This window comes from Lates calcarifer, unplaced genomic scaffold (assembly GCF_001640805.2).
Source record: "Lates calcarifer isolate ASB-BC8 unplaced genomic scaffold, TLL_Latcal_v3 _unitig_100_quiver_1080, whole genome shotgun sequence".
NCBI lineage: Eukaryota > Metazoa > Chordata > Actinopteri > Centropomidae > Lates > Lates calcarifer.
The window spans coordinates 1-17,197 of NW_026115223.1; the positions used below are offsets into that span (position 1 = coordinate 1).

Genomic DNA, 17,197 nt, shown 5'->3' on the forward strand with positions numbered 1-17,197 from the left:
CACCTCCTCCCGGAATTTCCCTGGAACAACAACTTGAAAGACAGGGTCACCGATAAAATTCCCTCCTTTTGGCTACCCACACAAAAAAGAGAAAAACATGTCCGAGTCTCGCTCACAAAACTGGGGGACTATGCGCAGATTCGTGTCACGTCAAACCCATGTGAGGGTTCAGCAAACCCACCAGGAAATTGAATTAGTTATATTAACTGCTGCTGCGCAGGCTGCATGTTGGTAAAAAGAACCAAATGCCTTTATTTTTGGAAAAAAAAAAAATCAGTTTGTATTTTCCTGTGTGTTCACATGTGTAACCTCAGAGTGCAGGTCCAGTCTGGCTCCAGGGTGTAGAACAGTACGGTAGCTTTTCATCTGCCTTGTCCTGTTGCTGTGATGAGGGGAAGGTGTCTCAACATTGACACAGATATTCAGCCGTTGATCCATGATGTTCAGGTGCACTGACAGTTCAGTGTTTGTCCTGAGCTGCCTGAAGCTGTCAAGATCTTTAGAGTGTGATACTGTCTTAAAGAAGCTGGTGCTCTCTACTTATGCATATGTTTCTCTGTATTTAAGCAGACTAGAGGATGTGGCAGGAAGCTGTATGATGGTATTTCTATTTTTGCTTATAACTATTCATCTATTTATCTGCAGTTTAGTACAATACAATACACAAAGTCATTTTCATTACACACAGCACAAGTAGCAGAACATGACAAGCCATAATGCTAAAAGAAAGAAGAAGAAGAAAGAAGCTTAAAAGAAGGCTGGTGCTCTCTACTTTATGCATATGTTTCTCTATATTTAATAGCAAACTAGAGGATGTGGCAGGAAGTATTTTTAAGGTGACAATTATTACCTATTTGGTTAGAAGCTATCTCTATGTATCTACATCTATCTAGCTTTCTACTTAGCTACAAGTAAAACAATGAGACATTTGAATTATAGCTCCATCAGAGTTGTCTGTACATTTTTATTTTTATAAAATGTGCCTCAGTATTTTGTAGGCATACAGTACCAATAGTCATACACATAGTCATTTTCATTGCTTCTGCACAAGTAGCAGAGGTGATGGCAGCAGTTAAGGCCAATCTAAAAGCTCAGAATTAAATGATTGCATTGTTACAGCATCAAAATCCAAAGTTCAACTCATTCACATGTACAGAGCCACATTATTGTGTAATAGAATATACTGTATGTAAATTTGTACACTTAGATTAGGACATGAAGAGGATTTCAGCTTTGGGTTTATATGCTGACTTATAGAGCCACTGTCTTTTCACAGATCCAGAAGTTTTGATCTCCACATGGTATGTCATTCCAGCTGTTTTCCTCATCATGGAACTTTATTTCTACACAGTCTTCAGTTTTGCCTTCATAATCATTGGGTTCACCAGAGCCCCAGTAGCTGAAACCCAAAAGACAAATAATCTTTTAACAAAGAAGACAACCTAAGATGCATCTGTGCAATGTAAGCAGCTGAATAAAAAAAGTAAAAGTGTGAACCTTTTGGTCAGTGGAGTGCCATCCACCCATTTCCACTCTCCCTTTGTCTCTCTGAGAGTCAATCCGATCCAGCTGATCCTGTGAAATTTTCTTGTAAAGTCCTTGTTTACAGAGAAAAACAGTAATCAGAAGAAATGAAACAGATTTCCATTCATCCCACACCAATTCATTACATTGTCACTTTCTCTCTTAATATTGTCTTTCTTAATCTCAAACATATCTATGCATAAAACACACCCACCTGTTCTTCTCTGCTGTTGATAATCACCAGGTCTGCACCTCGCCGCAGACAGTCATCTCTACTGTCTTGCCAGGATTTCTTTGTAGAGGAAATGTAATAGAAACTAGGTCGGAAATACACCCATCCTTGTTTAAAATAGTGATCTGTTATGGAGGGAGAGAGACCTTCAATATCTCAGAAATTAACAAAGTCTAGACAGTCAAACGTTATTGAGCCTGGAGTGTGCAACTGGAGCAATGTTAGACTTTTACATTTAGTTATTATATATATTGAATAAAATGACTGATTTCTGATTAGTCATCACCTGCTGCTGCTCTGTGAGTTGGATTTCATTCAGTTGTATGTTTCAGTAAAAAATCTGTTTTTATCTGTAGTTTTTATTTCTGTTTTACTGAGTCATGGTCTGTTAAACTGGGTCAGCTCTACTGTGATGTGTTTGATGGGTTTTTTTGTTGTTGTTGTTGTTGTTTGTTTGTTTTTTCTGCTGCAGTTCTTCCTGTGATCATTTTTGCCCCATCCACCTGGAACACACTACAAAGCACTTTAAAAATTCATTCATTTTTAACTCTTGGTCATTTTAAATCCATAATCCTAAACCTTTTATCCTCTGCTTGGACCTGTTTTAATTGATTCTGTTGTGATATTATTTATTTATTGTATTTATATGATTATTTTAACTTGATTGTTTTTGTTTTATCTTGTATTTTTTATTTATTTATTTATTTGCTTGACGTCATTGTTAATTGAGGACTCTGATCTCAATGAGTTACTAAAATAAATAAATATTGTACATGTGTAGCGGATCATCTTATCAGTGTGTTTGGCAATGACACAATGTATCGGGGTATCATAAACCCATAAAGTATGTAAATCCTCACACTTACCAGAATCAGCCAGAATTTTGCAATTGACTTCAACACCTGATGTCTTATTATCAGGTCTGTCTGAAAGAGCTGAAACACATCCAAATCTTTATATGTGATTTCATGTATGTAAGAGTATAAGCAAGTCTGCATGCTGAAAATTGTGACTTGGGTTTCATCTTATTCTAAAAGTGGAGATATGAGGCATGAAGTATGACTGGAAAGTCCCATGCTCCTCTTCAAGTCTCACGTCAGTTATCATGCACTGTAATTACGCCTTGTTTGTCTCTGTTTCTAAACTTCCCCAAAGTTGTGTCTCTATCAGAATATTTGCCATCCATAAATTCTTATGCAGCACAGATAAAGTGATTGTCATCTTGTATTTGCAATATTTCAAACTGTGGTGGTAGCCACATACACTTTCTACTCTTATGAAATAGTTAATTTCCAAAACATCGGGGGAAACACGGGGCAAAAGTAGAGACACAGTTTTAAACGACTCACAGAGAGTAAGTCGCAGGGAAATGTTGAGAGCAATTTGGAGGATACACAGGAGTCCAAAGCTCACACCAACCAGTCTGTAGAGTTTTCTTCCTGAGTGCAGAAATCACATCAACACAACACACACGGAAAAATCATTTGATGTCCAGTGGACTGATGGACATGGACTGATATGTAAAGATCCAGTCCGGGTTGTTGTTATTCAGTGTTATTCAGATAATTCAGTCAAACTGCTTGTCATAAGGTTGTAAAAAGGCCAAAGTAATTTTTATACATTTCCACATACAGAAAATACTGAAAAACAGATTATACTTGCTTTTTCAAATAAGTTACATTTTAGTCCAGTGCTGCTTTTATGGTTGAAACAGAAAATATGAATTCAACTGTAGGATTTCTGTCTTACCTGACACGGCAGAGATCACTGCACTGTCTTTACCTGTGTGGTTCTTTGAGGGGGAGCCTCTGGCCAATTGATTAGGTGCATTGACGTAGTCCACATGGATCTCAGATTGCTCTTTATGGAGAACCCTCGCCATATTTTACTTACTGACTGGAGACTGACAATGGTGACAAAGAATGTGTTCTCCAAGAATGTTACTGATGCTTAACCCACTTCCTCTTATCTTTTCCTATGAAGCAACACATGCTCTCATTTTTTACTGCCGCCAAGGAGATTATGAGGTTATGTTACATTTTTCTTTTTCTTTTAATAGTTGCTCCAGCTAGAACTTGTGCAAATTCTTTGTCAACCACAAAGTGCAAAATGTTAAAAGTCAAAGAGGCTCCTAATTTCCTGTGTCTTACACCAAGGATTCATCAAACTCTATAGGAAGTAAATTTTTGATAAACAAACAATTACTTTAGAGTTTAATCCACACCAAATATTAAGTCAAATATCCTCTTACACTTTCCTCTTTAAAACTAGTAAATTTTTTATACAATTCCCATTACTTGTGCACTTAAGTAAAACATTTCTTTGCCTCAGAGCAAAGCTTGACCTCTTAATTTTTTACAAATGAATCACAGATTATGCAAGAGAAATAAATCAAAATCACAGGAATTTGTAACACATTACATTAGCTAATAAATGGAAAGACAAAGCACTTGTGGCTTTGTTAAAATATTTCACTGCAGAGGAGTAGATATGTAAAGGCTCTGAGAGTGCCATTATTACACAGTAAGACTCTTAAACTCTCTAAAGTATTGGAGTTAAGTATATAGTAATATTGCTTATATGGATGTAACATCCGGGCCCTTGCGAGCCATTTATATCAATATATGTTTATGTATATGTTTTTATCTAGTCATGTAGTCATGTGACAATAGAATCAATAGAAACACAATGTCATGCTATATTGCAGCACAGTATTTCCAACACTGCCTACACTTCTCGAGGTCCTCTGCCAAAGCTGTGTCCCAATCTTTTAACTAACACGAAGCAGAAGTAGGCTGTAGAGAATTTGTCAACTGGTTACCGGAGATGATGGTCATCAGTTACTCAGCACATGTCAGATTCATCTTTATCAGGTCTGTTCTCCTGAAGCAGTCCATTACCTTCCATGCTTCTGCCTCTTGCTATGGTCAGAAAATATAACTTTAGAGTTGGGAGAAAGAAAAAGAGGAAGTTCTCAAACCTTATTTTCATGGTTAGACGTCAGGCAAACAAAGGAAGTGAAATTGTAATGAATTTAAAGCATGTGAAACCATGATCTCACATGCACAAGACAACCAACTTCTATCTCTCTATCTGTTTGGACACCAATAGTTCAAGAGTGACGCATTTCAGCATGTGACCTTCGTCAGAGTTAAGGCCACGAGCAAAACATTAATAAAGGTAAAATTATGCCATATACAATAAGTGTTGCTGGAGTTTTGTGTCTTTAGACCTTTTCCCTCCTTTGTGCGCTTCAAAAGAAGGTAATGTTGTTTTAAACACTCTACTCTGGTACACAGAATGTAAACAGGAAAGCATGATTACGCCTTTTCTCACTCATTTATGTTAAGGTAATTTAATGTGCATGCCATCAGTGTCACCGGGGGGGGCATGGTCTGTTGAATTGGGTCAGCTGTATTTGGTGGGGTTTTTTTGTTGTTTTTTTTTTTTGTCTGCTGAAGTTCTTCCTTTAATGTTGTACATCGGCTGTTTACATTTAAGGCTTCTTAGCAGTGAGGGGCTGGGCATGGTTAAATTGCATGAGGGAGAGTGAAAATATTTTGCAGTAAATGACATTCTGTTAAATCTGGTGCTTTTATGGATATATATGTGTGTGTGTTCCCATAGCTGTGATGGCAGCAATAACTAAGGAGTTTTAGCAGAATCCTTTGTTTATTTGTATTGTGTTGTTTGATAACTTGAATCTGGCCACCCTCTTCCTACCTGAGCAGCAGTAAAGTACGGCTCAAGTAAAATGCCATTCTGTGGGAGAGAGAGTAGGCGGCAGCCAGCTGTGAGGCCATTGCCTCTGTGTCTGACTCCTTGCGAGCCATTTATATCAATATATGTTTATGTATATGTATATGTTTTTATCTAGTCATGTAGTCATGTGACAATAGAATCAATAGAAACACAATGTCATGCTATATTGCAGCACAGTATTTCCAACACTGCCTACACTTCTCGAGGTCCTCTGCCAAAGCTGTGTCCCAATCTTTTAACTAACACGAAGCAGAAGTAGGCTGTAGAGAATTTGTCAACTGGTTACCGGAGATGATGGTCATGTTGTTTTAAACACTCAGACAGATCTGTGGACTCCTGCCCACAGATCTGTCTCTACAGCATCACTTTTAAGGTTTAGTGTACTGCCCCTTACAGCATGGCACTGCATATAATTTTTGCTTTTCTATAAATTGAAACAGCAGTGGATAATGGTCGGGTTTAATGTTGTGGCACTCATACAGTCACATATTTCAACACAAGTGAAACTTCTTTTCATGGACAGGAGTAAAGACTGGTGGAGCAGACAAAAGTGTTTCTGTCTTTGTGAGTTTTATTTGTGCCGCCTGCTTTTTCAGGTTCAACCAAGTTGTCTAGTTTGCCAATGTATTATGATTGCTGAGTCAATTCACACTGGTCATTTCATGATGCACAATGGTGGAAGTGTTGTCTTGAATGTGTTACACAAACACACATGTTCCATGTAATGCAGTATGTACCAGTAAGGAATTAGTTTTCAAAACCTCTGTCGTCAAACTCTTGCACCCTGGTTCATATTCATTTCTACTGACCCTGTCATTATTTTTTCCCATAGATGCCGTAAGACTTTTGAGGTAGTTTAGTTTTGAGTTATATTCAACTCCACAACAAGAAAACTGAATTTGAGGGGAAACAAATGTAGTATAGTGTTAATCACATGTTTGATTTCCTTTTTGTTTCTTCTGTTATTTTGTGCTCTTCCAAAACTGTCTGCTGAGTGTGTTATGTCACTTATGATGAAGACACACACCAGAAAAGGGAACACACAATTTGCCAATCATATCAACTTGAAGTTTCACATACTGCAGAGGCCACCAGGAGTATGCAGCAAATGGAGATGTTGGATTCTGTGAACGAGCAACCGAGATGTGGACAAAAATGTAGGAATACAAATCAAACAGGTAATAACACTCATCATCTTAATATTAACACACAGTACAGTCAAATAGCACTGGTCAATATAGTCTTTGTACTTGATCATCAAGTGTTTTCTGTATGTTTAGCCACACTAGCACCATGTCAATATCCTCCTGAGACCTGGCCCATTCATTTATGTCCTTTATAATGGACATTTTGTTCACCTTTATCTTTCTTAAGTATTTGGAGTTACCCTTCCAAGCCAAAGATATAATCTGCTCCTTTTTTCTTGTTTTCTAAATTTAGTTCTATTTTCACACAGATATCGTCCTGTTGTCCTCTACAATGGACATGCTGTGAAATTAAAATAAAAAATATGTTTAAAAAAATTAAAATTGTAAGGTGTTTTTTTTGGCCCAAATAGATAGGAAATCACACAAAAACAGAAATTGTTTTGTTTGGTTCTCAGGAGGATATAATAAGGAAACAGTTTGATCTGTAAAACTGCAAAATGTTCTAACTGAACGCATCAGCACAATGTTTACATACAATGTGTTCATAATACAGCTCATAGCAATACAGTGGTTATAGGCACTAAAAGGACTTGGTTAAGGTTGGTTAGAGGAACTTTGTTGTCTTGGTTAAAATCTTTAAAAGTCAACACTAACTTGGAGCACAAGACATGACATGAGGTACAGGACATGAATTACACCACATCAAGGAAGTAATGATAGGATTTCCTTTTAAGGTGTTTTGACAGTGCACACTTTTTTCAATCACATTTCTGAAACCAAAAGATCAAGAGAACTGTAACTGTAATTCCATGTGTGTTTGTCTTAAGTTGAAAACATTAGCCCACCTGGCTAACTGGTTACCTACAGTGATGACCTGACATAATCATGACATCGTAACTACAGGTTACATTAGATAAAGCCTTATTCAGGATACTGATTGTGTAGTGTCTTAGATTATCTTTCTGGACATCGTTTTGGTTTCACTTTCAAATTAACTGGCTCGGGTAATGTGGATAATGTGTTTACAACACTTTTGTGTTGAAATGCTGCATGTTTCCAGATCTCAGGAATTGATTTGGTGAGAGTGATGTAATTGTAACTGATAGAAATGATGACAAAACCTACAAGACTCAAGCTGTAATTATCCTTTGAGCATATTAACATGTTAGTGGTTTCTTAGAGTTAACAAGATAACTCAATAAACTACATAGTAAACATGAACATTGCCAAAGAGCAGAGGTGCCATGTCTCTGTCTTTAATACATCAACAATAGATCATGGCTGCTACTATTGTTATGGACTTTGATTGTTGTTGGTCTGTATGTGTTGATTTTGCAGAGAGAAGATTCATTCAGCTGCTTTTCCTCAGCTTTGGTGTGCTGTGTATCACACAAGCCATTCTCAATGTTTCTTTACGTCTTACTTGTGAGTGTGGTTTCTTGTCCTTTAATGTGTATTTCAAAAACATGGCATTGTGTAACCTGAAATTTGCTAAGACAGCTGCACAGACAACACCACAATTTTGTACAAACAACACTCAGTGGTGTAATGTCACAATTTGTTGTAAAGGAAAAAAAACAATTTATTTAGATTTCATTAAAAAAAATAGAATTTAACAATTTTCTGTTTTTTATTTTATTTTTTATTATCAGTGTACTCCAACAAGGAATCAACTCCCCCATTCTGCAACACAACTCATATTACTGACCAAAACCAGAAGAAGAAGTTGGGAATTGATTATGATCAAAAGAGGCTTGGTGATTGCAACAGGTTACACGAGAGATTCAATGCCTTGACCCGAGATAAAAACCTGCTTGAAAACAGTAACACTGAACTCAACAACAGGATAATGACATTGGAGGAGGAGAGGGACAGACTGAAAATGATACTACGGGGTAAGAAAAAAATTGGTTTAAGTCACCAAATCAAATCAAAGTTGACTTCAGTTCTTACTTTAACAACAAATATACTAAATGTTTTTCTAAATGTTTGTCTAAAACATAAAATATGAATGTTTTAATCATTTTAGCATCAGCAGCATGTTAGACCTTTATGTGAGAAATTGTTAGTTATGTTTATATTATTCTAATTATTATTGTCAATTGTAAAAGTAAGAATAGCATCTGTGTCTGTACTGCACCCAAATGCATCAGAGCCTAACATGTGATGTGTGGTTTGTTTATTTCACCTTCCAGAGCTGAGTGGTTCTGTGACCTCTCAGCAGTGTCCCACAGACTGGAAGAACATCAGGTCCAGATGTTACTTTCTCTCCAGTGAGAGTAAGACATGGGAAGAAAGCAGAAGATACTGTCTGAGTAAAGGAGCTGACCTGGTCGTGATCAACACTGAACAGGAACAGGTACTGAACAGTAAATCTGTGTGTGTGTGTGTGTGTGAGAGAGAGAGAGAGACAGAGAGACAGAGAGATATTCATTGATGTTGAAGAACAACTGTTGAAGTCATGGTCATTCTGTTGTCTCAATCTCAACAGAGAGACTTGTACCGTCTGGATGGGACTTCTAATCTCTTGTTCTGGATCGGTCTGCACGACACAGGTGGGACCTTCAAATGGGTGGATGGATCTGCGCTGACTAAACCGTAAGGCCTTTAGGACAACCCTCAATCTCTCTGCTAGACATCAGATATCAGTAACACAGAGATGAGTGCTATTTAGGCAGCTGTAGCAGTGCTTGGGCTCATACAAAATAATCAGTGTTAGCACTGCCAAGAAATACTCAGTTTAAGAGTTGCTCTGAGTTTTTATTTTTAATAGTGATAACATTTTCATTTATTAATTATCATGATTCTTATTATTATGAAACTCACCACTTCCTGCAGATGTTTAAGATCATGTTTTTATGATGTTATTAAAACCAATCAATCAATAAAGGGGGGGACTTTGTCTTTTAATGTGAAACATTTGTGCATAATTTTTTACTGTGGAGGTGTACAGTATTCTTCTCGGTTTATTGGTTCAGTTTGATAATCCAACATGAAAATTTAAACTGCACCTCTCTGACCTCCATCATTGTATCGTCCTTTAGATTTTGGCAGTCTGGTCAGCCAGATCGTGGTGGTCCTAACAACAGAGAGGACTGTGTGGAGATGTATCACTCTAACCCAGTGCTGGCCAACTGGAACGACGCCCCCTGTGGAAGCAAGCGGCACTGGTTGTGTGAGATGGATCCATTTACCAGTTAGTGTCAGATCAAGAACATAATGTAATGTGTGTGTATATGTGATTGACTTAATGTGCTTTTGCGTGCAGCAGCTCAAAGAAGTTCACATTGTAAAAATCTCTGAATAAAAGCTGATTGTTAAACAACAATACATGAAAACATTACAATACATTAAATCCTATTACTTTATAAAGGGAGACTTATAAGAAGATTTTACCCAAGTAATTAGTAAAGATATCTGCTGGCAAACTGAAATACAAAAGATGACATTACTGTCAGTAAGGTACTGCTTTTAATTCTTTAAACCAAATTTCTTTTAAACAAATAGATAAATATGAGCAGGTGCAATCCAGTACTGACAGTATGTATCATTACAGTAATAATGACCTTAATAAGAATTAATAATTGAAATTCCACATCAATGTAATTTCTGCACCATGTGACCCTCAGACAGAGGGAGTGTTCATGACAGAGCTCGCTGGTAAAACATGAGTCATCTTTAAAGGTTCTGAAAGTTTCATAGGTCAAATACAGAGAAATCAAATCTCACATTTTCCATGGTGGAAGTCTGTTGTGCTGCTTTCGTCAGTTTCTCTGAGTCTTTAGTCTTTGTCAGGATGGAGGAAGTTCTCAGCAGAAGTGATAATTTTGAGGAAACAGAGTCAAGTGAAACTTTTCTTCACTGTTTTGTTTACATTTAAAAGATGATCATGTATAAATGATGTACCTGGAGACAAACATAGCAACCATGGAATCCTCAGCCTCCATTTTGTGCACACCAGTTTTTACAGACACATCTCACCTCTGTGATCTGACGTTTTATCCAGTCCATCTGCAACAAACCTGAGATCAAACCCATGTTTATCTATGTAGAAATGTTCACATCTGACAGTGTCCTCAGTCGTAGGAGAAAACAAGCACCTTCCCTTTGACAATTATGGCTCCAGGGTGTTGTAGCAGTCCTCCACCACCTGAGGGAGCAGAACAACTAAACATTTCAGCAGATCAGAAATTAGAGCGAGCTATTGACCTCCATGGAAGCAGATGGACACTGTGGACAATGTTACAGTTTGTTGTAGTGGCTCTGACATTTTGTGTTATTTTAGCATAAGAGCACTTAAATTACTTTTATATCTCTTAATTGTAGAGACTCTTTAGTGACCTACGTACTGTGTAATGAGTCAAGGATTTTTTTTTCACAGCAGACACTTTGACCTGTCATAGTAAGAAGCACAGGTGTTGCTAATTACATGGATGTGTTGTATTGTATCTCAGTAAGTCATGACAGTGTGACAGTGAGCCATGATTTATGAGGGGCCCCTAGGGACGTAATATAGAATTACCATGCACATACAGATATGAAACCAACTCACTCACATTATATACTGAAATCTCTCACACATACAAGTAATTATAAACTCTTACATATACAACTGAAATGTTCTCTCACACACAATATTGAAATGTTCTCACACACACACACTTGAAAAAATGTTCTCACACACATATTTATATAAACAGTTGTGTATGTAAGAGCTTTTTACTGGTATGTATGATAGGTTTTCAGTATATAATATGAATGAGTTCGGTGTCACGTGTATGTACAAGGTAATTCTGAATTATGTCCCTTGGGGTCCCTCATAAAATCTGCTGTCTTGATTCTCTGCAGCTCTTCTTCTGCAGATAAATGGATGATGCTGACCTTTTTTTTTTAACATGGCAACTAGAAACTGTGAAAACTGACCTGGAGCAGTAAAAGATAGACTACATGAAACTGGCTCTTGCAGGTGGTAAGAGAAATGGCCTGTGAGTCCCGGAGCATCATGGGCTGCACAGAAACCCTGTCATACTAGGTAGTAGTAGAATTAGTATGTGTAAAATTCCTGATTTTGGCCAGCAAACTGTGCCACATGTCTACAGTTATTTCTACAAATTTTCTGAAAATGTCTGAAGACAAATGTTGACTTATGCAGAACTGTGTCAGTATTATTTATCAGCTGCAATGGAACTTGAGAAGACATGCTACATACCTGTGGATCACTGACTACACCTGTCTTGGATTTTCTAAGCCATCATCAATATTATTAGTAACACCTGTGTTTTTCCCATTATTAAAAAAGGTGAAAAAGATGTGAAAAAAGCCTAATGATGTCCAATTGTGATGTCGAACATCCAAAGATTGTCATCCTTATGCTCCTGATTGTGACTCTGCAATCCTCTGATATATAACATCATATATGAAATTTGTGCTGTCGCTCTTGTATGTGATTTGTACTTTGCTTGGGCCACTGTAACAAACAGCCATAAAAATAATTGCTATCGATGTTCTTTTAATTTTGACTTTGTTCTGATTAATGCTTGGTGTCCCTAATGAACAACCACACAAAAGTATGGAAAAGGGGGTTAAACAACATGACACTAGACGACACTCAGCAATATTACATCAGGAATTTGATTACTTTTTATATGGGATATCACTAAACTATTCTCAGTGGGTAAGGTTGATGCATGGTATCAATAAAAACTGAATAAAGTACACAATTAGTCCAAACAATAGACAATAGACTACATTACTGTGATATTATGTAAATATGCTGCTCACAGTTTTTATTACAAAAAAAATTAAAGTCAAGAAATAAATCATGACAGTAATGATTCCCAAGCTGCAGATATTGGAAATGTTTTAGTTAATGTATGAGTATAAATCTATGATTATACATGCTCATGTTGTTATGGTGCTGTGGATGTGTTTTTATTGATACAATGCAGTGTTGTTACACACTGGGAACTACCATCTGTGATACTGGAAAAATAGACGTAATCCACTGCAACAGACACTTGATGGCATCATCACACATGCCCCACGGATCACACAGTATCCAGGTTATGTCAGAAGTGAACATAAAACAAGCTTCATTTCACTGTGGCACATCAGATAATGAATTATTTTTGAGGATAACAGTGAAACACAACAGATGTTTGACAAGTTCAAAACTTTATTGAAAGCAAATGTATATATTTCAAATATATTTGAAATTAGTCTCAATAACAAGAACCAGAGTACACACTTTATCTGATCATCTCCAATAATCAGATTATTAACAGCTTTAACATACATTTCATTGTCACATTTTCTTTCACACATCCACTGTTTCACAAACCCAGTCATTTTTTTGTGAACAAGGTATGTCATTCCATTTCAATAAAGGGTCATGGTCATCCACCAGGATCTCTGCACAATCCTCTTCTCTATAGTTGTCAGGCTGTGAAGGTAACCAATACCTGTGAAGAGAAAACAGAGCAGAAATCACTTTTCTTCACAGTTCCTGTGTGGACTGTGATTCTGCTGACTGTACTCAGCTCCAGCTTTAGGGTGAGTAAATTATATTCATTTCTCGTGTTGCTTTAGCCACACTAGCAGTGAGGCTCTATGGATAACAGTGTCAGTGTTGGTTTGTTGGTCAACAACAACTGTAAAAGCTAAACTTGACTTTAAATAATACAGCTGAGTTGTTATGATGTATACATCATTAGATGGCATTAAGAATTGGGGTATGATGATAAGCATCAATATTACTTTTACTTCTCAATAGAAATTATTTATCTGATGTTTAGATAGTGGATTTCCATAAAATATACACAATCATGGTCTCCAGAGGATGACATATAATTACTCTGGTGATCCTTTTGGTCTTTATCTATCACTATCACCGGGTCAAAATCGGAATTTGTCAACTACTTTGATTTTTGACAAAATACATGGTCATTCATCATCAGCATCAGCTGTTCTTTGTGTTAATTATAACACAACTTCTTGGTTTTTTTTTTTTTTTTGATACCTTGTGCTCAGAGCTGTCCCATTCACCCATTTCCAGACACCCTCCTTTTCTTGGTCAGTCAGCCCGATCCAAACTCTTTTGTTGAGATCAATAAGAAATCGCTATTTGAAAGAAAGATTAAGATAATTAAGCATGCTGGTGTCATCTTTGCTGCATTAACACAGAAACGAAAACTCCAAGTGTGCTTCCTTCTTTGCTCATCAGTAGCATTTATAAATGAATTATAGATAAATAATTAAAATTTTGCTTTAAAATTATTTTAAGTGCTTTTCTCTACCTGTTCCTCTTCACTATTGATGATCACCAGGTCAGTTCCTTTCTGCCGACAATCCTCTCTGCTCTCCTCCCAGGTCTTCTGCTCAGAGGATATGTAGTAATATTTGGAGCCAAAACTTCTCCAGTGGCCACAGTGACGTTTGTCTGTGTCAACACCATCAAAGTAACATCATCATTCACAGTAATCAATTTTCATTCATGTCCTGAACTAAGCCCCTTGAAAGAGCAAACACAGTTATTTCAAATGAATCAGTGACTTAACTGTTCCTTAATTCATACATTTACAAATGATGTGGTGTCATTTTGATCATACATTAGATGAATGAAACTGATATATCAATAATGAACTTACAAAGCACATAAGCACTGAATCAAACTTTGAGTGGTTGTGTCAGCAAAAATGAAGAAATAAATAATTACCTTGAATCATTCTTTGAAAATCTTTTCTCTCAGTGTTCATCTCTTCAAACCTTTTTTGAAGTTGGTCTTGTTCTTCAGCCAGGATGTTGTAGCTGGTCTGTAGCTGGTCTAATTTTTCAGTCAGGTTGTTGTAACTGTTGTTTAACTCATTTCTCTCTCTAGTCAGGTTGTTGTAACTGGTCTGTAGCTGCTCTAATTGTTCTGTCAGGTTGTTGTTATTGGTCTGTATCTGCACCATCTCCTTTTCCCACTCAGACCTGCCTTGGATGTCTGTGTTTGGCACAAACAAACAAACTGTTAACCATTATCACCTGCTGTGCACTCTATGAGCTTACCAACTCACTACTCACAGAGGAAAACCAGAGTTATGAGTCCAGCCAGGAGGAGAAGACACAGCAGACCCAGAAACACTGCAGCAGCTCTGCAGGAACTCTTCTTTACATCTTCAGCACCTGAAACTAGAAGTCAGTATTTATCATGTGTTTGTTGCTCCATGTGAAATCAAATAAAACTGTGTAGCGTAAACTCATTTTGGTTCTAGATATTGTTTCTCTGAGAATAATGAGCAGCCAATAGGAAACTTGATGTTGATCAGATTAAATTTTCATAGACAACATTTGTTTTCTGCCAGAATATTTGTAGTGTGTAGTGACTACAGCATCATTAATGGTTTTTATGGTTATGTTCAAGAGCTCACAGCACTTGGTTAAAGTCAGGAAAAGATCATGGTGTAGTTTAACACTAAAGGTGTCACAGTCATTTCAGACACAGTGTGTTTATTTACAGGTGAGACTGTGATCATAAACCCTGATCTCTGGTAACACGGTCCTGCCATCCACCCCAGCTGCCTCTTTGTGCATCTGGCTCAGTTCATAAATACAGCGCTTATTTTAAAAAAAATAATTAACTAAAAACCATGAACATGATCATGATCCAGCCAGTAATTTAGTCATATATGGATGTAATTTCTAGGCAACCAAATCGCTCTATTGCAGTGTTGGTCAGTCACAATACAACTCAATAGATACATATATTTATATTTCATTTTGATAGTAGTATGTTGCTCTAAGCACTGCTATATGCCTGAGAATGAGAGAATGTCAAAGTGGGTCTGTAATGTTATTTTTCTCTGTTTTTTCTGCAGTAAATATAAACTATTTGTTCTTCATGCTGGGTTTGTGTAGGTGTAATCCCTTGAGTTTTAAATACTGCTATTTAATCTAAACGAGGTAGATTATTGATATGTCCTCTCCATAACATCTGTACATTGACAGAGCTAAGCATATTGTAACTTTGCTTTTCGATTTCATTTTTGACGTGTATTCATCCGTTGTAAGTTTCTTCTGGTCTTAAGCTGAAACCATAAATGACAAGAAACTAGACTCTTACTCTTTTCTCTCTTGACCTTTGACCATCCCCATTAATGAACAATGTTTTTTTTGACAAGTTTTCTTTTTTTTTTTTAAGAAAATATTGTCTGTTCTGTGTTTGTGTGTGTCTGTGTGTAAGGAATGTCCACATACAGTATTTGCATGAACCTGCAGTCAACGTCCTATTAGATTATATGTAAAGCTGTGTGCCTGTTTGCATGTTCATTACCTGAGAGTGCAGGTCCAGTCCTGTGTGGTCCCTGAGCGTGACTCTCATTTTCATTTTCATAAATATTTTCTGAAAATGTTTCCCTCTTGCGTCGATTATATGATGGTTCTTCTACATTGCCGTAGATATGTTGATCCATTTCGGATATTACTAGTTCAGTTTGGTCTTGAGGTGTTAATGATCCTCAGGGTCTTGAGAGTGTGCCTCTGTACTGTGCTCAGACAACTATGATACTTAGTTAACAGATAGCAGCACAATTATTCACACATTTGATTCTCTGCTCAACAGGAAACTGAAGGCTGGAGGGATGTATGACCACAAGTAGTTTCTGTTGTACCAGTACTATATGTATTATTATTATTTGCATCTGTTTTACTGAAGGACAGGAACATAGAAAATATCCTAATAATCCATAATTCAAATAATTCAAACCACAATTTTAATTAGCTGGACATTGAGGCACCCATTATCTGTGGACACTACACCATAGAAAAAATGAGTAAAGAATAATCATCACATGAGGCGGCCAGAAACAGAAACCATATAGATATGAATGCTAAATTTACTTTATGTCTGCTGGATGTGAAAGTAAACATTTCTTGTGTATCTAGTGGCCAAAAATGGATTAAATCAGATTTGAATTTGACATAAAAAAAAAAACATGCACTATTTATATTATATACAATATTTTTCTGTCCTGTCTCACATCTTGTTTGACTTTCTTTCATATGCAGCAACTTTTCCTGACTCTGTTCCTCAGTCCTTAGAAGGAAGTAACCTCCAATTCCTGAGAATCTTTCAGTGAATGCAGGAAAGCTGATAACACTTCACAGTCTCCTATTACATTAACTATATAACAGCAAATCTTCACCCAGAATTATGGCTTGATCCAAAAATGACCCAAAACTCTTTGGAAACATGTAGTGTAGTTAAAAGAAAATTGGCCAAAATTCAGTCGCTATCATTGTATGTATTCAGATTATTTAAGTTCATTTAATATTTTTATTGAGACTAATTAAGTTAATTCTCAATCTTAGGATCATATTTGAAAAAATAATCTCACCACAGCATCCCTTCAGTAACTGTTCTAGAGCTGCTGTTATCACAGCTGGGCAACTCCATCGGCTACAAGAAGGTCGTGCTCCAGAAAGCTTCTTCACTGAATTGTGATATTGTTTTGTTAAATATATTTACTGTTTTTTAAACCCATAAGCACCC

The 17,197-nt window shown here is 36.7% G+C and overlaps 2 protein-coding genes across 3 annotated transcripts; one reads left to right on the plus strand and one right to left on the minus strand.

The window, feature by feature from the left end:
* Positions 1-1,208: 1,208 nt before the first annotated feature.
* Positions 1,209-14,815, minus strand: LOC108885721 (C-type lectin domain family 4 member A). Its single transcript, XM_018680142.2, has 9 exons — positions 14,731-14,815; positions 14,381-14,650; positions 13,962-14,104; positions 3,506-3,638; positions 3,106-3,195; positions 2,623-2,691; positions 1,739-1,881; positions 1,498-1,598; positions 1,209-1,399 (listed from the first exon to the last, which is right to left on the minus strand). Exons 2-9 carry the CDS (start codon positions 14,616-14,618, stop codon positions 1,252-1,254), a joined length of 1,065 nt encoding a protein of 354 aa, XP_018535658.2. The 5' UTR covers positions 14,619-14,650; positions 14,731-14,815; the 3' UTR covers positions 1,209-1,251.
* Positions 6,530-12,168, plus strand: LOC108885723 (C-type lectin domain family 4 member E). Of its 2 annotated transcripts, XM_018680145.2 has the most exons (6): positions 6,530-6,696; positions 8,005-8,091; positions 8,319-8,561; positions 8,862-9,025; positions 9,158-9,264; positions 9,711-12,168. In XM_018680145.2, exons 1-6 carry the CDS (start codon positions 6,618-6,620, stop codon positions 9,865-9,867), a joined length of 837 nt encoding a protein of 278 aa, XP_018535661.1. In that variant the 5' UTR covers positions 6,530-6,617; the 3' UTR covers positions 9,868-12,168. The 2 variants fall into 2 exon arrangements, with proteins under 2 accessions (XP_018535661.1, XP_018535662.1); XM_018680146.2 differs by lacking the exon at positions 8,005-8,091 and having other exon boundaries at positions 6,532-6,696.
* Positions 14,816-17,197: the final 2,382 nt, after the last annotated feature.